Source organism: Trachypithecus francoisi, unplaced genomic scaffold, assembly GCF_009764315.1.
Source record: "Trachypithecus francoisi isolate TF-2019V2 unplaced genomic scaffold, Tfra_2.0 Contig01585, whole genome shotgun sequence".
NCBI classification, from domain to species: domain Eukaryota; kingdom Metazoa; phylum Chordata; class Mammalia; order Primates; family Cercopithecidae; genus Trachypithecus; species Trachypithecus francoisi.
Genome location: NW_022681444.1, coordinates 6,793,646 through 6,814,223, shown reverse-complemented (window position 1 = coordinate 6,814,223; position 20,578 = coordinate 6,793,646). Strand labels below are relative to the sequence as shown.

At 54.7% G+C, this 20,578-nt stretch overlaps 1 protein-coding gene across 2 annotated transcripts; it reads right to left on the bottom strand.

The window, feature by feature from the left end:
• Positions 1-2,983: 2,983 nt before the first annotated feature.
• Positions 2,984-12,489, bottom strand: DOLPP1 (dolichyldiphosphatase 1). 2 transcript variants are annotated; one of them, XM_033193443.1, is made up of 8 exons: positions 12,352-12,472; positions 8,813-8,913; positions 8,466-8,550; positions 8,267-8,366; positions 7,957-8,055; positions 7,306-7,434; positions 6,720-6,809; positions 2,984-4,447 (listed from the first exon to the last, which is right to left on the bottom strand). In XM_033193443.1, the coding sequence occupies exons 1-8, from the start codon at positions 12,425-12,427 to the stop codon at positions 4,411-4,413; spliced, it is 717 nt and encodes a 238-aa protein (XP_033049334.1). In that variant the 5' UTR covers positions 12,428-12,472; the 3' UTR covers positions 2,984-4,410. The 2 variants fall into 2 exon arrangements, with proteins under 2 accessions (XP_033049334.1, XP_033049344.1); XM_033193453.1 differs by lacking the exon at positions 7,306-7,434 and having other exon boundaries at positions 12,352-12,489.
• Positions 12,490-20,578: the final 8,089 nt, after the last annotated feature.

The following is a 20,578-nucleotide window of genomic DNA, read 5'->3' as shown; positions in this document are numbered from 1 at the left end:
TTTCCCCAGAACTATCCTTCTGAATTGGGGGGCATTCCCGTAGGGTGGCAGCATTACAGGCCCCATCACATGGAAGCCCCCTCCACATGGAAGCCCCCTCCACATGGAAGCCCCCTCAATTCCTTGGAGCCACCAACTATTGTTCAAGGAGGGTACATTCAGCATCTGAGCAACCTCAATCATGGTGACAGGAAATCCCTAGAGGTCCTTGGTGGGGGAAAAAGGCAAAGAAACAAGATTTCGTCATTCTTCCTTAGGGGTAATTCCTGAGGCCTCACACTTGGACATCGGGAGAAACCAGTGCTTAATGTTGTGCCAGGGGGCACTTGTGGCCTGGAATAAAATTTCTAGTGCTTGTTCTGTGCATGAAATCCTACAGGTGCTGCTTAAAGGCTGGCATAGCAAAGACAGCCTCAGGAGAGCAGGGTCAGCTGACCCAGAGGGGCCTCCAGGGGTGACACCAGTGATGCAGATGAAAAACGTGATTTGCTTTTGCAAAATGAGTGAAAAAAAGGTGTTCTGAATTGGTATATCTTGAGCAATACATCATATGATACTTGAATAATAAAATTTTTTTTTTTGAGATAGTTTCACTCTTCTCACCCAGGCTGAAGTGCAATGGTGTGATCTCAGCTCACTGCAACTTCCGCCTCCGGGGTTCAGGCAATTCTCCTGTCTCAATCTCCCAAATAGCTGGGATTACAGGCCTGCGCCACCATGCCCAGTAATTTTTGTACTTTTAGTAGAGACAGGGTTTCACCTTGTTGGCCAGGCTAGTCTCAAACTCCTGACCTCAGGTCATCCGTCTGCCTCAGCCTCCCAAAGTGCTGGGATTACAGGCGTGAGTCACCATGCCCAATAAGATTAATGAATTAAAGAGAAAGACGTGTGGCTTTTATGTAGATCCGGAAAGTCTGTACATCCAGTGGGCATGAACTTTATGTGGGCCCCGTCACTGGGAGAAAGCAGGGATGGACTCGAGGTCAGGCTGTCAAGGCAGGGTAAGGAGCTGGCTGCACGGGTCCTGTGGAAGGGCCATGTCAAAGATGAGGACCTCTTCCTGAGCCCAAAGTGTGAAGAGCTTAGCATGGCTGGGTTTTAGGAAGATGCTATGGTTGCTGCCACGTGAGGAATAGACTGAAGGGGACTAGGCTAGGGGTCAGGAGGAGGGGAACCTATCAGGAGGCTTTGCTGCCTGCAGCCAGGGACTGGTAGTGGCCTGGACCCACATAGCAGCCTCAGTGGGGAAGAAAAGTGGATACATCAAAGAGGCTTCTGAGAGGCTTCTGCCCAGCACTGCACCTTGGACAGGTTGGAGTGGGGTCAGGGTAAGCAGTGAGTGTGAATGAGGTGAAGGCGATGAGTTAGCAGGGGCGGGTGCACCTGAAGCTGCTCCCCGTAGCTTTCCCACTCCACACGGTAGCCAGGATGTCTTCTGACCCACGCTCCAGTTTGCTTTTCCTCTTTAAGTCTCTATAATTTGCTCTTAAATCTACCCCTCGGATCCTTGATTTTTAGCTATTATTCTAGGCCAGGGCTCGCTTTATAGTTTCCGGTTCCCTGCAGATACTGTCTTTTATTTTTTTGAGATGGAGTCTCTATCACCCAAACTGGAGTGCAGTGGCATGATCTTGGCTCACTGCAACTTCCGCCTCCCGGGTTCAAGTGATTCTCCTGCCTCAGCCTCCCAAGTAGCTGGGACTACAGGCGGGTGCCACCATGCCCAGCTAATGTTTGTATTTTTAGTAGAGACGGTATTTCACCACACTGGCCAGGCTGGTCTCGAACTCCTGACCCTAAGTGATCTGTCCGACTCTGGATTATGGGTGTAAGCCACCGTGCCCGACCTTCTCTTTAAAAATAGTAAAACAGGCTAGGCATAGTGGCTCACGCCATAATCCCAGCACTTTGGGAGGCCGAGATGGGTGGATCACTTGAGGTCAGGAGTTAGAGATCAGCCTGGCCAACATGACTAAACCCCATCTCTACTAAAAATACAAAAATTAGCCGGGCGTGGTGGTGTGCACCTGTAGTCTCAGCTACACGGGAGGCTGAGGCAGGAGAGTTGCTTGAACCCGGGAGGTGGAGGCTGCAGCGAGTTGAGATCACGCCAAGGCACTCCAGCCTGGGCGATAGAGCAAGACTCCATCTCAAAAAAAAATAGTAAAGCACTCTGTGCCTAACCATTCCAGTATTTGAAGTATTTGTGGGTTTGTTTCTATTATCTGTTTTCTGCTGGTTCTCCAGCATGGTGTCTTCTTTCCTTTTATATTTGATCATATTTGTCCACATGTATTTGTTTTGTTTTTGAGATGGGGTCTTGCACAGGCTGGAGGGCAGTGGTGTGATCACGGTTCCCTGCAGCCTTGACTCCCCGGCTCAAGTGATCATCCCACCTCAGCCCCTCGAGTAACTGGGACCACAGGTGTGCACCACCACGCCTAGCTAATTAAAAAATATATATTTTGTAAAGACAGGGTCTTGCTATGTTGCCCAGGCTGGTCTCACACTCCTGGGCTCAAGTGATCCTCCCGCCTTGGCCTCCCAAAGTGCTGAAATTATAGGCGTGAGCCAGTGCCAGACAAAGTGGACATGTTTATCCTGGCACATTCTGAAGGGCACACTGGTTGCTCCCGAGTCCTCAAGGCTGTCCTACAGAGGAGGAATGAGGCTCAGTGAGAGCAGGGCCAGCACCACACAGGGAGGGAGACTGAGAGTGAAAAGGGGAAAACTTCCTAAGGCTGAGTGTCCAGGTTTGGTATGGTGGCCCTCAGTGAGGTCCCCTGGAGGGATGTAACCAGAAGCTGGACAGACCCTGACAGGAAGTGCCGCAGAGGCCATTCAGACCCCTGCTGTGGGCTAGAAGGGACTAGATCACTTCTGGTTTTATGGTCTTCACCGTATCTTTGCCCCTAAGGGTCATGTGTCCCCACAGCTGCCCCAATCTCCTCTCCTGAGCTCAGTTAGCATGTGCTCAAGCCGCCAGAGTTTACGGTTTTATTTTAAAACAATAGTAAACAATTTCATTGATTTTTCTTAAATCAAACCACCTCACACTCGGCTTGTCTCAGGCAAAAGGTAAAAAATAAAAATAACGGGAGGCAAACGTGGAAACTGACCTACCTTCCCTAGAAATAAGCCCCTGGTCCTGGCATCTGGAATGGCTTTTGGACACTGCCTTTAACAAATGAGAAAAGAAAGCACCAAAATATTGTGCTTCAGCAGCAGGTTAGGAACCTCCACAAAGAAAGGGGTGGGGAGGATTTGAACACAGATCCCGAGTGACCCAGTTCAGTCCTCAAAACTTCTAAGAACCGGGAGGCGTCTCCTCTCCATGACTCCCTTTCAGAGTGACTTAGAGATGGGGATCCCTTGAGGAAGAGCCCTCACACGAACCAGGGTGGTAAGGATCTGTGAGCCCACACCCCAACACAGGTTTGAGGGGGACCCCAAGCAGGTTCCCAGCTGGTCAGAGATGGGTCGGGAAGGACAAAGACACATTCAGAGCACACAAAGGGAAGGACGAGGGACTTCGGGTGCCCACTGCCTCACTCCTCTCCTCGAGGCTCCTTCCCGTTTTGTTCGCGTGGGGATGAAGACTAACTGCTACTGGACGGCAGGACAAGAAAGAGCTGTAAACAGCTTGGGTCTGCTCACCCACATGTGCAGGCTCCTTTGTCAGAAAGGGATTACTGTCTTAGGGAGAGGGGACCAGAGAAAGCCCTTGTGGTGTTGGGTTAATACGGGGTAGAACACAACGACAGCAGCCGCCAGACGCGCGCTCGCTCTGGGCCCTGCCCCCCGACAGGGAAACACTGACCGAGGTTCTGGAATGGCAGCGGTGGCAGGGAGGGCATGGGGTATGCTCCCCTGCTCCTGGCACCCCAGGCCACCTCGGCCCAGGGAGAGGCAGCCTGCCCTCTGGGCATAGGGCGAAGGGCCTAGGAAGCTGACCGGGAGCCCTCTGTCCACAGGGCAGCCACCTCAAAGCAGGTTCTTCAGCTCCAAAATCCTGCCTGCCTCTGACAAAACCAAAAAATAAATAGTGTGTACTTCTCACGCCACCTGGAATTCCTGGCCCCGAGACCAGAGGCGCGAGCCCTCCTTCTCCACCCCACACCCAGGTGCCCACACCGAGGGCACTTCCTGCCCAGCCGGGGGCTGGCAGCAGCACAGCGAGGGTCTCTGGCCACGGCCCCCAGGCAGCAGGCCCCCCAGGGTCCTGGTTGAGGGACTGGCTCAGCCCTTTGGTCCACCTTGTTCATTAAAATTAAAATAAGAAAAAAAAAGGCTCCACTTGGTGACTTGGGTCTGTAGAGGTCTCTGCTTCGTCCCTGTCTGTCATCCTGTCCATCCTGCAAGGCATCGTGCGGGCCGGATCTGGAGGCTGGACCCAGCCACATCCACTGGTCACTGCAGTTTCGTCCCCAGCTTGCGTTGTCTGTTCCTGCAAAATGGGATGGGGGTCAGATGTGGGGACACCTGGTGTTCAGGACCTACAGCTGTCCCCACCACACCCATAGTCTCAACTAAGTAGGCAAATGCCCACCCTCAGTAGCCAGCGATTGACCTGAACTGGGCCAATCAGAGCACCTGCCCTGGGAATGGCACCTAGAGAGGGTTGATCTCCCTGGCAGGGCCTGTACCTCGGTTGTCCCAGCTCTGCAATCCCAGAAGTGGAGCCAGGGGATTGGGGCAGGGGTGGGGGCCAGGATGAGACGACAGAGGCAAGAGGGACCTGGCTGGGTTCCATTAGTTATGGTGAGTTTCCCTTTATAGACAAGCCAGCACAATTAGGTTCTGTTATTGATCAAAACAGAGTACAGAAACGTAGTGAGCTCCCCATCCAGGAGGTATATAAGCAAAAGTAGAACTACTGATGGAGGTTACTGAGGGCATTTGAGCACCAAATTTGGGGTGTGGCTATATCCAGGGTGGGCCCAGGAACCTGAGGGAACCAGGGCCAATCATCCCCGTTTTCTAGAGGGGCTGACAGAGACTCAGTAGAGGAGAACGGGGTTTGTCTAGGGTCCCAGTTAAAATCTAGGAACCTACTGCTCCTATGTGATCTGGCCCCAGCCTCGTCCCACAACACACCCCTTGCTCCCTGGGCTCCAGCCCCGGCAGCCTCCGTCTGGTGCAGTCACCAAGCTTCGTCAGCCTCAGGAGTTGTGCATGCCCTTCCCTCTGCTGAGAACATTACCTGCCACCCCTGTAACCCTCCCCACCACCCCAATCCTCCCCACCACCCCAACCCTCCCCACCTGCCCACCCTCCCATCTCCCCACCTCCCTATTCTCCCCACCCCCTACCCACCACCCTCTCCACCCCCTACATCGTCCCCACCCTCCCCACCCGCCCACTCCCCCACCACTCCACTCCAGCTCCTACGTCAACAGGCCGCGCCCACCCGGCCCCACATAGGCTCCCGACACAAGCTGTCAGGCCACAGCACTGATCACATAGGCAGGTGCGTCGCAGCTCTTCCCTGCCTGCTGGAGCGCCATGAGCAGGGGACCATGGCTGTCACTGTGCTTGCCCCCAGCACGCAGCCTGGCACAGAACAGGTGTGCCCTGAGATTTTGGTAAATGAAGGCAGGTGGAGGCCGACCAGGCGGGGCAGGGCAGGGTGAGGCGCGGCAGGCCGGTGAGAGATCAACGGGGTCAGCTGGGGCCCTTCTGCCTCTAATGGGATTGCCTGCCCTAACCCCTCCAATCCCCTTTCCTCATGGATCCCCGGCTTTGCTCTTAAGCTCGTTAGGATAATTTGGACCTCGATGCACTAAACACATTTCCTGGCTGCTAGGACGCCCCACCCTACCCCACCCCACAGTCCCTCTCAGCCTGCTGAGAAACCTCCCAGGCTTCCTCTGGAGCCTCAGCTCCCTTCTGAACCCAGAGAAGGGCCAGCCTTCGGCCAGGCGCGGTGGCTCACGCCTGTAATCCCAGCACTTTGGGAGGCCGAGACGGGTGGATCACAAGGTCAGGAGATCAAGACCATCCTGGCTAACACGGTGAAACCCCATCTCTACTAAAAAATACAAAAAATTAGCCGGGCATGGTGGCGGGTGCCTGTAGTCCCAGCTACTCGGGAGGCTGAGGCAGGAGAATGGTGTGAACCCAGCAGGCAGAGCTTGCAGTGAGCCAAGATCGCGCCACTGCACTCCAGCCTGGGCGACATAGCAAGACTTGGTCTCAAAAAAATAAAAAATAAAAAGAAGAGCCAGCCTTCCCACCCCCCTAGGAACCCCACCCAGGATTTGGGGTGAGTGAAACAGCATGAGTCAGGAGTTTCCAAGCTCAGCTCTGTCCTGACTTGCTGCACCAATACAGGCTGGCCTCCTAACTCAATGTGCCTCAGTTTACCCAGGTCTAAGCATCTGGACTAACCCCTAGGGATGTCCACACACAGGAGCCCCGAGAACCTCAGCTGCCCAGCTCTCTGGTTCTGGCCTGCAGAGTGTAAAAGCATGGGCTCTGGGCCAGACAGCCTGGGTTCACCACCCTGCTCCCCCACCCACTATCTGCAAGATCTCAAGCAAATGACTTCTCCAAGCTTCAGTTTTCTCATCTGCAAAACGGGGGTCACAGCAGGATTCAATGAGCTAATGCAAGAGAAGTGCTTAGGCAGGCATGGGGCTCCCGGAGAGCCCTCCAAACATGGAGGCAGAGGCTGCCTAGGGCTGGGCCCAGTGAGCACCGCTGTCCCCTGAACTCACCTGGCTTCTGCCCGGGTCACCGTGTACTCAAACCAGAGTACGTTGGGAATGAGGCTTGTGTCTCGGATTAGGAAGAACTCGGAGACAGGCCTGGAGAGACAGACATCAGAGAGCCAGGGCCACATCAGGGCATGAGTCTGTTACCACACCAGACACCCCCAACATTGCCCGGGGCTGGCGCGACACCCGCCCCCACTGCCTAGAGTCTTTGCCTGGCCTGAGACCCCACAGCCACTGAGAGACCCAGCTATGTCACCTGTGTCACCTCAAGCAGGGGCACTGTCCCACGGCACACACATCCCAGCAGGACTCAGGCTTCTAAGTCCCTGAGAACCTAGGCGAGGACAGAGGATGGCACTCTGGCTTCCCAGCCTGAGGAATCCCCCCGTGTTTCTGCCGCAAACCCCGGGGGGAGGTGGAAGCCAGGCAGGTGGGGCCTATAGCCGTATGCCACCAGAAGGCTAGGCACTGGGGCCTTCCCAGGGAGACAGGGGCTGGGGTCAAGACTCCTGGGTCTGCCCACTGATGGCCCCACCCACAGGAGGGGACAGGGCCCACAGTGCCCAGGAAGGCAGGAGACAGTTACCAGGCTGCTATCCTGGGGAACAGCGGGGTGAGGACCTCCTGGGTGAAGATGAACCAGGCGATGGCCATGAGGCCTCCAGCGATGCCTCCATAGAGCACCTGGCTCCAGGTGTGGTACAGCAGGTAGACCCTAGGCCAAGGCCAGAAGTGAAGTATGTGAGAGCCAGTCAGAGACAGGCCCGCACAATCCCCGCTGCCCACATGCCAGCTTCCCAGGAACCTGTGCCCGCACATGTGGAGACACACAGACAGGACACCGACTCCACGGAGCATAGCCTCAGATCCACTTCCAAGAGGGAGGGCATTGGACCCCAAACAGCTCTCCCATCCGCAGCAGTGAAGGGTCAGCTGGGATCTGCCTGCCTCCCATCTAGCCCTTGACCTCTGAATTTGTCTACAGTGGGTTCCTCCGGAACACTGGGAAGAGACGGCTGATACATGGAGTTGGCCCCAGAATCTTGGGCTCAGTGGGGACTGGACTAGAAGGGGCAGCTGGAGCCCTGTCCTTTTAAAACTAGAGGTCTGGGACCCCTTTTCCAGTCCTGCCCTGCAGGCTCTGGGACTAGGGTCCATGGTGGGGTCCCAGAGAGACCAGGAATCAGCAGGACACCACACGGGCAGGGTGCAGGCAGGGGCTCTCCCTCCTCCATACCTGCTGTAGGAGACTAGAAAGGCCGCAGCAAGGAGTCCCAGGGAGAGTACGTGCCTCCACAGCAAGTCCAGGAACCTGGCGTTGTTTGTTTGGTGCATTCTGGGAAAACACGCCCACCAGATGACCTCAGCCCACAGCCCAGCCCAGGCCTCCCAAACAGTCCCTGGCCCCATCCAAATGCTCCCTGGGTACCTTCTGCCTCCGCTGCAGCCCCTCCCACCCCAGGGACATCCGAAGGGCTAGCAGTGAGTCCCTAGCAAAGCTCGGCCTGAGCCAGTTCAGGGCCATCCCAGCCGGGGTAGAAACTCACCTTAAATACAGGAAAAGGAAGGAATAGATGGAGAAGAACCACATAAACTGGGAGTGGCTGGAGGGCATCCCGTACTTCGTGCCCACTGCTGTGTGGGGGCCTGGGAGAGAGAGGAGACCAGGGCATCACGGGAGGATGCAGACCTCCCAGTAACGCCCCAACCTGGGGGACCCTCAGGCCCTGGCAGCCCAGGCCCTACCTCCACAGGGCCGTGGCTCCTGGATGACGTTTTTGATCAGCCAGTTGACCCCCTCGTTCAGTGCCAGGCCCCCAAGGAAGGAGATCTGCTGGGGAAGACGTATGGTCAGCTGGGCCTCTTTGCACCTGTTGGCTGCTACCTAGTCCCAAAGACCACGGCCTCTGACTGAACCTCCCAGCCCAACAGGTGAGTAACCTAGAATCAGCCAGGAGGCTCCACGCATCTGAAGACAGGTGGACGCAGGGATGAGAAGGCAAACCCTGGGCTGAGGGGCAGACAGGCTGCCCAAAGCAGGGTGGGGACACTGGGCGGGGGGCGTGGGGAGGGTGTGGGCAGGACAGACTCACCGTGTGCAGCTCCCGCTTAAATATGATGAGGGTCACGAAACCAACGATGACAAATACAGGGCTGAGGCTCAGGTAGGCAAGGAGGTGGCCAGAGAGATCACCTGACAAGACAGAGAACAGAATGAGGACAAGGCACAGGCATCAGAAGAGGGGCCAGCCCCCTGCAAGCAGGGCCTGAGCCAGAAAGGAGGTCCCAGCAGGGCCTGAAGCATGGGGACCAGGCAGCCACGGACACCCGTTTACCAGCCGGTCGTGCCAACTCAGTCACGGCCATATGTGATGCTGTCTATTACTTAGCACTAACGTGCACACAGCATGCGTTTAAAGCAGGTGCCTTGACTGTTCCCATTCTATAGATGAAGAAACTGAATCCCAGAGTGACTATGTGACTCACCCAAGGTCACACAGCCAGAAGGAGGTGGGACCAGGACTAAAGTCCAAGTCTCTGACCTGATCCAGACACTAGACCAATCCCTCCTGCCAAAGCAGGAAGATGAACCCGGCCTGGTGACTCCAGAGGTGGAGCCCAGGACCTGGGAGGCAGCCTGGAAGGCACATGAGAGCCACACACCGTTGTGCTGGGGCTGCCCTGGCTGAGCCCTGGGCCTCCAGGGAAATCCGACATTCTCTGGACACCACACAGACTTGGGTCCACACTGAAGACTCGGACAGAAACCAAGCCCAATAGGGCCACAGTAACAGCTGCTCGCCGCTTCTCTCGCAGTAAACTGCCTACCTATTGATTACCAGCTTCTGACACTCCCATCACGCCTGGGATGGAGGCATCGGAGGAACACTGGGCCCTTTTAGGAAATGGGGACACTCAAGCTGAGAATCCAAGGGCAGGGGAGGCTGAGTCCGAAGGCCACCCTCACCATTTGAGACAGGCAGCTATGTAGCCACTCTGGGGTCTGAGGGCATGGTTCAGCTCCTATGCCCGCACTCGCTGGTGGCATGAACTGAGGCAAGGATTCAAGCCTCAGCTCACCCACTTGTGGAACAGGGATGTTAGTGCCTACCTCCTACAGCTGCATGAGACTCAATGAGATGGGACCTGTGAAGACACCTAGCTTGGTCCCTGGCAACCACCACACTTCCATGTTGGGGCAGAGGTGGGGAGAACCCAGTGTGGGAAATGGTCCACGCCACCAGCCTCACACAAGCAGCAGGGAAGGTGTCCACAGAGGGCTGAGCCCAGATTCCAGGGCTGAAGACATAGACACACACATGCCTGGCCTCATCCACACCCAGGATCCTACCCAGCCCATCCTACCCAGAGTCAGGCTGGCCTGGAGTTGGCCGGGGAGAGCAGAGCAGCCCAGCTAAGTGCCTGGGTTCAAGTGCTGGTGCTGCCACAGTCCCACTGGGTGACAGTGGGTGAGTCCCTTCTCTTTCCTGGGCCTCTCCATTATGAAACTCACCTCCACAGCACTGGGCTATGATGACAGTGAATGACGGGTACCCCCAAAGCTTTAGCCATCTCCATAGCCTGTCCCAGAGCCAGTACTACCCTGGGGTTTTCCTGAAGATGCTACCAGGGACTCTGGCCTCTCCACTCTCTGATCCAAGCCCCCTCAGGCCTCCCACTCCGCTTAGGACAAGTTCCCCCTCAGCCCAGCGTATCTGGCCCTGCACAGTCCTGGCCCTGCTTCCCTCTCACCCTGTGCTCCAGTTCCAAGGACCAAACTCAAGTTCCCTGAGCGCACCGTGCCCTGTCCTACTTCTGGACCTTTGCACACAGTTTCCCCACCTGGGATGCTCTCTGGGTGAACTCAACAAACGTCACCACAGTGGCAAAAAAAGACACATACGTCCCTGCTAGTGCAGAGCTCACAGTCTGTCGCGAGAATCTGCCATCCAGGCACAGTTCATGATCCACTAATGTAGATAATCAGGACAGCATCTGGGAGTATGGACAGGGTCTCTTTATACCCCACTCTATCTCCCAAGCCCAGCACAGGGCCTGGCTCTTAACTGGGCTCAAAAAGTATTGAATGAATTAAGTAAGCAAGTGACGGTGTGATGAGGGGTGTGACGGAGAAGTGCAGGGAACCACAGCAGCATTGATAGGGGACTAGACCTCACCAGATGCTCCAGGCTCAGCCAGGTCCATCACAGCCTGTATCATGCTGCACACAACTGCCTGCCAGGTTCCTTCTGGCTTGCTGGATTGTGAGCACTCCAAGAAGCTACTCTGAGGCCAGGCGGGGAAGCTGTGAAGGTGCAGAGGCCTTAGCAAGTCTTTCCCCACCTCCAGGCTTTGGCTTTCCTCTTATAAAGCAGCCGGTTTTCATAGTGCAGGAGTGCAGGGATATTTCAGGCCCTGTTAAGCATTCTAAAACTAGAGTTAGCCCAGGGCCTAGCACTCAGAAGTGTTCAGCAGATATTGGCTGAATGAATGAATGGATGGATAAATGTTAGGCAGCAGGCAGGGCCCAGCACCTGGCAGGGCCATACCACCCCCAATACAACCCAGAACACCAGGGTCAAAGTTCTTTGGCATTTGATCCTGGTGCCCTCAGTGGAGCCAAGTTCTCACATCTCGCAAGACAGCAGCATGAGCGGGCCCTTCCCAGGCAACCAGGGCTCAATGAGGGGGCCCCAACCTTCCCTGGCACTCAACCATCCTACCCAGGGAGGGTCCTGGAAGGTGGGATAACATTAACTGCAAGTATTTGCTGAACGCTTACTGCATGCCGAGCACTGATCAGCCCTTCTTGTGCCTCCTGCTATTTGATGCTCACACCATCACCAGAAGGTAAGCACTGTAATCAGTTCCACTTTAGAGATGAAGTAACTTAAGCAGAGGCAGGCACCTGCACAAGGCCTCCGCCTCAACTGGAACCCAGACAGGTCAGGCCCCCACTCCCAGGCTCTGCGCCACTCTTACTAGACAGCTTCCAGAACGCCGCTAATGGACCTCGCAACTGGAAAGCCCTGCGCTTCGAGAGGTGTGTCTGATAGGAAGCTCCAGAAGTCAAGATCCCGAGGCTGCCTGCCCCCTCATCGGGTCCTCTCCGTTGTGGAGTCGTGCCCTGATCAAGGCGTGGCACCACAAGTACTCATAAGCCTGGCTTCACCTTGCACACTCCCAGCAACCGGGAGCTCTTTCTCTTACAAGCAGCCCAAAGCACTGTTCGAAGCAAACAGACACTCCCTGCACGCTGGAGCGGGAGTGCGGCCTCTCCAGGGCAGCGGAGGGCGGGGGAGAAGGGCCAAGGTCCAGACCAGGGATCTTTTCTCGCCTCACACAGATCCCCACCCCATTTCAGCCCACCGGCTCCCCGGGACCCTGGGGAGCGCCCCGACCGCGCAGCCGCAGAATGCGCGAGCGAGCGCCTCACAATTTCGCCCAGCTCATCCCCGCACCACCGCGCCTGCGCGGCGCGCGTGCCGGCCGAGCCCCTCCGTGGCTCACTATTTGACAGTTCCCACCCCGGTCCCCCGGCGCCCCCTCCGCGGGCTCGCGCAGGCCGGAGCGCCCGGGACTGAGAGGCCGTCCCCGGGAAGGCGTCCTCGGAGCCGGGACCGCCTTTTACCTGCAGGATATTCGACGTGGGTGAGGGTCACCGGCCGCCATGAAGCGGGGAGCGAGCACTGTCCGTCCGCTGCCATCTTACCCGGAGACCGGGCTTCTTCGAGCAGCCAATGGGGAGCCAGGGGGGCGGTGGTCCTGACCTATCACGCCGGAGAGGCGCCGTGCACCCAATCGGTGGTCAATATAGGTAGCGGCGCAGCCATTCAGCGTGCAGGCCGTGGGGCTGGCCCAAGCGGCGAATCAGAGAGCGGGGCCCCTGGGAGCCAAAGAGCCGGCCCAGCTGGCGCCCAATCTGGGGCGAGCGCAGGTAGGCGCCTGGCCAATCAGAGAAGGGGAGGGTTCCAGCACAGAACAGGGAGCATAACAGCCAATCAGAAGGTGAGGCTGCCTCAGCGTGTAGGCAGGGCGGGCCAATCAGGCGCTGGCTTTGGGGGCGTGTTGAACTTTGGTGGGAGCTTTGGTTCGGCTGGGACCTGCGCCCTGAGTGAAGGCTTCTCTGGTACCCCGAGCCGACCCGTGGTCTGAGGGACCTGCGCGTCCGACAGCGCGTGCTCGACGAGGGGAGGCAACCTCAGCCCCAGGGGGTTTGAACCGACCCACTTTCAGTTACGAGTAAACTGAGACCAGAGAGCAGAGGGGGCTTATTTCCCTCTGCCCCATACTGGCCGGCGAAAGGGCAAGTCATACAGAGCAGGCGACCTTTTGTGAAAAATGTGTGGGTCGGGGCGCGCAGTAGGTGCCCTAAAAGCTGGACTGAACAGAAGCTTAACTGATATTTAAGAGTGGAAGCTTAGCTGCAATTAAGGACTCCTTCCTCCTTTCATTCATTTAACAAAGATTTATTGATTCATTCACGTTTATGCTACTTAATGAGGCGTTTTGGGAGCATTTCAAACAAGAAGTCGGTTTTCCACCTACCCCTCAGTTTTCCCAAGACATTCCTGCGTGAACAGCCACACCCTCCCACCTGCCTTCACCTCTCCTACCTAATTCTGTCTCTGGCTGGATTGGATTACAGTCTAGGTAAGGTGGGCTGGGAGGGCTCAGCATCTTGTCTCCTGCCCCTAGCATGTGTTTTTGTTTGTTTGTTTGTTTTTTGAGACAGGGTCTGGCTCTGAGGCCCAGGCTGGAGTGCAGTGAAACGATCTCGCTCGGCCTCCTGGGTCCAAGTGATTCTCCTGTCTCAGCCTCCTGAGTAGCTGTGACTACAGGCACACGCCGCCGCATCCGGCTAGTTTTTGCATTTTTAGTAGAGACAGGGTCTTACCGTGTTGGCCAGGCTGGTCTCGAACTCCTGGCCTCAGGTGATCCGCCTGCCTTGGCTCCCAAAATGCTGAGATTACAAGCGTGAGCCACCATGCCCAGCTAATTTTTTTTTTTTTTTTTTTTTTTGAGACGGAGGCTCACTTTGTCACCCAGGCTGGAGTGCAGTGGCACGCCCAGCTAATTTTTGTATTTTTCGTAGAGACGGGGTTTCACCGTGTTGGCTAGGATGGTCTTGATCTCCTGACCTCGTGATCCACCCACCTCGGCCTCCCAAAGTGCTGGGATTACAGGTGTGAGCCACCGCCCCTGGCCACTGTGTGCTGTTTTGCCGCATGGGATGCACCGCCTCTCCTGCCCTACTTTGCCCTGCCAAATCTGGCTCAGGTGTGTCCTCGACTTACAGGTTTCCACAGCCAAGTGAGGGGCCAGTACTGGGCTCTCACGGTTGCATTTCCTGTCCTGTGTCAGCCCTGACCTCACTGGACTGTAATCGGTTCCTTATCCTTCCCAGTGAGCGGCAGCTCTCAGACTTCACAGAGTGCCGAGATCAGCCTGTAGAAAACGCAGATTCCTGGGTCACAGTAGGGCCTGGGTTGATCCAGTAGGTCTGGGTTGGAGCCTAGGTGTCTGCATTCTTATGTGCTCTGGGAATTCTGATACAGGTGGTTACAGCCACCACTGGAGAAGCCCTGGGCAACATGAGGACAGGGCCTGGTACACCCTGAGCCTGGTCTAGACCAGACCTAGAGCAAGTGCTGATAAGTGACACGAGTGCCCCTGAGGTGAGGTGAGAATAACCCAGGAAATCCCACTAAGAGAGTGGCTCTGCCTGCGAGTGGCCAGGCCAGTGGAGCGGGGACGGTGAGCTGGCCTGTGTGCCTGGAGATAATGGCGACTCAGAACCCACCAGGGAGCCCAGAAGGCCCACTGCCCCTAGCCCTGCTGTGTGCTCTCCCAGCCTGGGCTCATTGGGGTCAGATGGCCTCGGTTTCCTCAGGCACTGCCATTATTAGCCCCTGAGAAGCAGGAGGTGTGAGGAGCGGGCCAGAAGCTTCCCAGAATAATTACCTGGGACAGGGCAGCCATCCATGATCTGGGCCACATTGCTGCTCCCAGATAGACTTCAGGAGCAAAGTCCATGAAATGCAGGCCTGTCAGTGCAGGGAACCTCCCGAGGGAAGATGAAGATGAGGAACTACAAAATGAGACGGAGTTACCCAGGGAGGGTTTTCCTGGCAGAAAGAACAGTGTAAGCCTGTGCCCTGGGGCCCGAGTGTGGCTGGATGAAGTGGGCAAGAGGGAGAGAAGGAGTAAGGTGGTCAGGGGGAGATCCACAGGGGCCTGGCCGCCAGAAACTCTGAGGGCACTGTTGGTGGGGACAGAGGGGAGCTCTGAAGGATGGGTTTGTCGTTGGGTTCGGTTTGGTTTTCTTGTTTCAAATAGAACATTCAGGGCAGGCACGGTGACTAAACCTGTAGTCCCAGCACTTTGAGAGGCCAAGGCGGGAGGATCACTTGAGCTCAGGAGTTCAAGACTAGCCTGGGCAATACATCAAGACTTCATCTCTACAAACAAATTTTTAAAAATTAGCCAGGCATAGTGGCGCATGCCTGTGGTCCCAGTTACTTGGGAGGCTGAGATGGGAGGATCACATGAGCTGGGGAGGTCAAGGCTACAGTGAGCTGTGATCCTGCTGCTACACTTCAGCCTGGGCAACAGAGTAAGACCCTGTCTCAAAAATATGGCTGGGTTGTAATCCCAGCACTTTGGGAGGCCGAGGCGGGTGGATCACCTGAGGTCAGGAGTTCAAGACCAGCCTGGCCAACATAGCGAAACCCCATCTCTACTAAAAATACAAAAAGTAGCTAGGCGAGGTGGCACATGCCTGTAATCACAGCTACTTGGGAGGCTGAGGGAGGAGAATCGCTTGAATCCAGGAGGCGGAGGTTGCAGTAAACCGACATCATGCCAGCCTGGGCAACAAGAGCGAAACTCTGTCTCAAAAAAAAAAATATATATATATATATATATACATATACACACACACATACACATACACACACACATATGGCTGGCTGCAGTGGCTCACTCCTATAATCCCAGCACTTTGGAAGGCCAAGGCAGGCGGATTACTTCAGGTCAGGAGTTTAAGACCAGCCTGGCCAACATGGCAAAACCCCATCTCTACTAAAAATACAAAAATTAGCTGGGTGTGGTGGCATGCACCTGTAGTCCCAGCTACTCGGGAGGCTGAAGCAGGAGAATTGACTGAACCCGGGAGGCAGTGCTTGCAGTGAACTGAGATTATGCCACTGCACTCCAGCCTGGGTGACAGAGCAAGACCGTCTAAAAACAAATTATATATATACATATATATGTACATGTGTATATTTCATACAGAAAATTTCAGAAATCAAACGTATATGGCTTGATGTAGTTTCACAAACTAAGCATACATGTAAGCAGCCCCCACATCAGGAACCAGGACCTTAGGAGCCCTGGCGCCCCCTCCAGTCACCCCAGGTGACTTCCAACTTCCGACACCATACCTTCCGTTTGGCTGGATTGTGTAATTTCATTTTTGTTTTGTTTTGTTTTGTTTGTTTTTTGAGACGGAGTCTCACTCTGTCGCCCAGACTGGAGTGCAGTGGCGTGATCTCAGCTCACTGCAAGCTCCGCCTCCCGGGTTCAAGCGAATCTCATGCCTCAGCCTCCCGAGTAGCTGGGACTACACATGTGTACCACCATGCCCAGCTAATTTTTTTGTAGTTTTAGTAGAGACGGGGTTTCACCATGTTGGCCAGGATGGTCTTGATCTCTTGACCTCATGATCCGCCTACCTCAGCCTCTGAAAGAGCTGGGATTACAGGCATGAGCCATGGAGCCTGGCCTGGATTGTGGAATTTCTGTCAACGGAAGCCTCCAGTCTGCACTTTTTGAGTATGTGGCTTCTTTTTTTTTTTTTGAGACAGAGTCTCGCTCTGTCGCCCAGGCTGGAGTGCAGTGGCCGGATCTCAGCTCACTGCAAGCTCTGCCTCCCGGGTTTATGCCATTCTCCTGCCTCAGCCTCCCGAGTAGCTTGGACTACAGGCGCCCGCCACCTAGCCCGGCTAGTTTTTTTTTGTATTTTTTAGTAGAGACGGGGTTTCACCATGTTAGCCAGGATGGTCTCGATCTCCTGACCTCGTGATCCGCCCGTCTCGGCCTCCCAAAGTGCTGGGATTACAGGCTTGAGCCACCGCGCCCGGCCCGAGTATGTGGCTTCTTCACTCACATTATGGTTGTGATCGTTAGCCACGCTGCAGCCTCCGGTGGAAATTTGCTTCCTCTTGTTGCTGTGCGGTATTCCATGGCGTGAACATTCCACAGTTTATTTCCCGTTCTAGTCTTTTTTAATTTTTTTTTTTTTTTTTTGAGACAGAGTCTCCCTCTGTTGCCTAAACTGGAGTGCAGTGGCCGGATCTCAGCTCACTGCAAGCTCCGCCTTTTGGGTTCACGCCATTCTCCTGCCTCAGCCTCCCGAGTAACTGGGACTACAGGCGCCTGCCACCTCGCCCGGCTAGTTTTTTTTTTGTATTTTTTAGTAGAGACGGGGTTTCACCGGGTTAGCCAGGATGGTCTCGATCTCCCGACCTCGTGATCCACCCGTCTTGGCCTCCCAAAGTGCTGGGATTACAGGCTTGAGCCACCGCGCCCGGCCTCTTTTTTAATTTTTTATAGAGACAGGGTCTCGCTGTGTTGCCCAGGCTGGTCTCGAACTCATGGCCTCAGACAGTCCTCCTGCCTTAGCCTCCCAAAGTGCTGGGATTACAGATGTGAGCCACTGCGACCGGCCACCATTCTAGTCTTGATGGACATTTGGGTGTTTCTAAGTTTAGGGTGTTAGAAGTAGTGCTGCTGTGAACACCTGTGCACGGCTATGGATTCGTACCTGTGGATTTGTAGCTGTGGATTCATTTCTGAGGGAGATGTGCCTAGGAGCCCTCGCAGGGTCGCAGGAGATGGAAGTGGTGACACAGTGGGACCCGGCTGTCGGACAGGGGCTGGGCAGTGCAGGCCTGAATATGACCAGGAGCCCCAGGGGAGGCTGCCCGAGCTGCCTGCGTCCTCCCTCTGAGCTGAGGGTTTGACCAGTGATGTTCTCAGCGCCAGCTCTGTGCATCCTGAGAGGTGCTGCGTCCTTCTTGTTACCTTCACAACAGCCCTGCAGGGCAGTCCTGAGTGTGTCCAGCTTGTAGCTGAGGACGGTGAGGCTCGGAGTGGCATACTGTTTGCCATGGCCTCCTGGCCCAGGTGCAGAACCCCCTGCGTCCCATGAAGCAAAATGCTGGCCACCTCCTCCCACTGCCCCATAGGTTCTCAGACAAGCCCTGAAACCCAGGCTTTTCCAGAGCTCTCCCAGGGCAGGGTGTGGCCTTTTACCTCTGGCCTTTCCTCTGGCAGGGAGTTCACAGACAAAGTGGCCCTGAGATTAGAGGTACAGAGTCTTAACTGCACCGCACCCCAGTCACGCTGCTTTGTGTTCAGAGTCCAAGCAAGCCCTTCGGAAACAAGGCTGTCTCCCTCTCTTGGCCTCTGATGTGGTTTGGCTGTGTCCCCACCCAAATCTCGTCTTGCGTTATAGCTCCCATGATTCCCACATGTTGTGGGAGGGACCCGGTGGGAGGTAACTGAATGATGGAGGTGGTTCCCCTCATACTGTTCTCGTGGTAGTGAATAAGTCTCATGAGATCTGATGGTTTTATAAGGGGTGCCCCCTTCTGCTTGGCTCTCATTCCCTCTTGCCTGCTGCCATGTAGGACATGCCTTTTGCCTTCCACCATGATCGTGAGGCCTCCCCAGCCACATGGAACTATGAATCCATTAACATCTTTTTCTTTATAAATTACGCAGTCTTTATCAGCAGCGTGAAAACAGACTAATACAGCCTCTTTCCCCAAACATGGTGATGCTGCCTTCTGGGTTGGAGGTTCATTTGTTGACTTGAGGAAATATTTGAGTTCCTCAGTCATGCCAGACCATGTGTGGGCATCAGGGATGAAGGGTGAACATAGCCAGCTGGGTGCTGCCCTCGGGAAACTGCCATTTCAGTGGAGGCTGTGGAGGCCCTGGATCCCTGTGATGTCAAACTAGAAGTGACAGTTTCGGTTGTAAAAACCTCTGAGAGATGGCCAGGCGTAGAGTCTCACACCTGTAATCCCAGCACTTTGGGAGGCCGAGGTGGGCGGATCATGAGGTCAGGAGTTCAAGACCAGCCTGACCAATATGGTAAAACCCCACCTCTACTAAAAATACAAAAATTCCCGGGCACAGTGGTTCATGCCTGTAATCCCAGCATTTTGAGACGCCGAGGCGGGTGGATCACCTGAGGTCAGGAGTTCAAGACCAGCCTGACCAACACGAAGAAACCCCGTCTCTACTAAAAATACAAAATTAGCCGGGGTGGTGGCGCATGCCTGTAATCCCAGCTACTCGGGAGGCTGAGGCAGGAGAATCGCTTGAACTCGGGAGGCGGAGGTTGCGGTGTCAAGATTGCGCCATTGCACTCCAACCTGGGCAAAAAGAGTGAAACTCTCTCTCTCAAAAAAAAAAAAAAAAAATAGCTGGGCATGGTGGCTGGCACCTGTAGTCCCAGCTACTTGGGAGGCTGAGGCAGGAGAATCGCTTGAACCCAGGAGGCAGAGGTTGCAGTGAGCCAACATCACGCCACTGCACTCCAGTCTGGGCGACAGTGCAAGACTCCTCAAAAAAAAAAGAGGAAAAGGTCATTTGCAGAATACTGTGCAGCAACAAGGAAATAAAATACTGAAACATACCACAGATGGACAAACCTCCAAAACATGCTTGCATCTGAAGAAGCCCAGCATAAAGGCCGCCCATTGGATGATTCCATTTACGGCAAATGCCCAGAAAAGGCAAGTCTATACAGAGACTAGCTTGATGCTGGCCTGGGACTGGGGGATTTACTACAAGTGGGGCATCACGGGGGTGATGGAAATGTTCTCCAGCCATACCGAGGTAATTGGTACACACCTCTGTAAATTTATTTAAAACAACATTAAAGCAAGTGAATCTATGATGTATGAATTATACCTTATTAAAGCTGTTTAAAACAAACCAAAACAAGTTGGGCACAGTGGCTCATGCCTCCTACTTTGGGAGGTCAAGAGGGGGAACTGCTTAAGCTCAGAAGTTTGAGGCCACCCTGGGCAACACAGCAAGACCCCATCTCTACAAAAAATACAAAACTTAGCCAGGAGTGGTGGTGCGCTACTTGGGAGGCTGAGGCGGGAGGATTACTTGGTCCTGTAAGGTCAAGACTTCAGTGAGCTGAGATCACCACACCACCACTGTACTCCAGCCTGGGTGACAGAGTGAGACTGTGTCTCCAAAAAAAAAAAACAAAAAACACCAAAACAAACATTTGCCAGCATTGGAGGTGGCTAATATATCAGCTCATGTCTCTAAAATCTGTGAGAGTCAAGCATTTATCCTTCTTTTGAGATGGAGTTTATCCCCAGTTGATTGGGAAAAGCTCTTATTTTCAGCAAAGACATTAGAAAATTATTGTTTTTTCTTTGTTGTTTGTTTTTGAGACAGTCTTGCTCTGTCGCCCAAGCTGGAGTGCAGTGGTGCGATTTCGGCTCACTGCAACCTCCGCAGTGATGATTCAGATGATTCCCCTGCCTCAGCCTCCCAAGTAGCTGGGATTATAGGCCTGCACCACCACGCCTGGCTAATTTTTGTATTTTTAGTAGATAGCGGGTTTCACCATGTTGGCCAGGCTGGTCTTGAACTCCTGACGTCAGGTGATCCACCCACCTCAGCCTCCCAAAGTGCTGGGATTACAGGCATGAGTCACCACGCCTGGCCCCGATAATTGTTTTTGTTGTTTAGGTGTGATCACAGTATTGTGGTTATTCTGGAGAATGACCTTGTTTTTTAAGTTCAGGGGTACATGT

Excerpts from the sequence above, each read along its gene's own strand:
- DOLPP1 (XM_033193443.1), bottom strand. The coding sequence starts at position 12,427 with ATGGCAGCGGACGGACAGTGCTCGCTCCCCGCTTCATGGCGGCCGGTG. Across the intron at positions 8,551-8,812 it reads TTAAGCGGGAGCTGCACACG|ATCTCCTTCCTTGGGGGCCT; the intron begins GTGAGTCTGTCC and ends CTTCCCCAGCAG. Across the intron at positions 7,435-7,956 it reads TTTCTAGTCTCCTACAGCAG|GGTCTACCTGCTGTACCACA; the intron begins GTATGGAGGAGG and ends GCCTTGGCCTAG.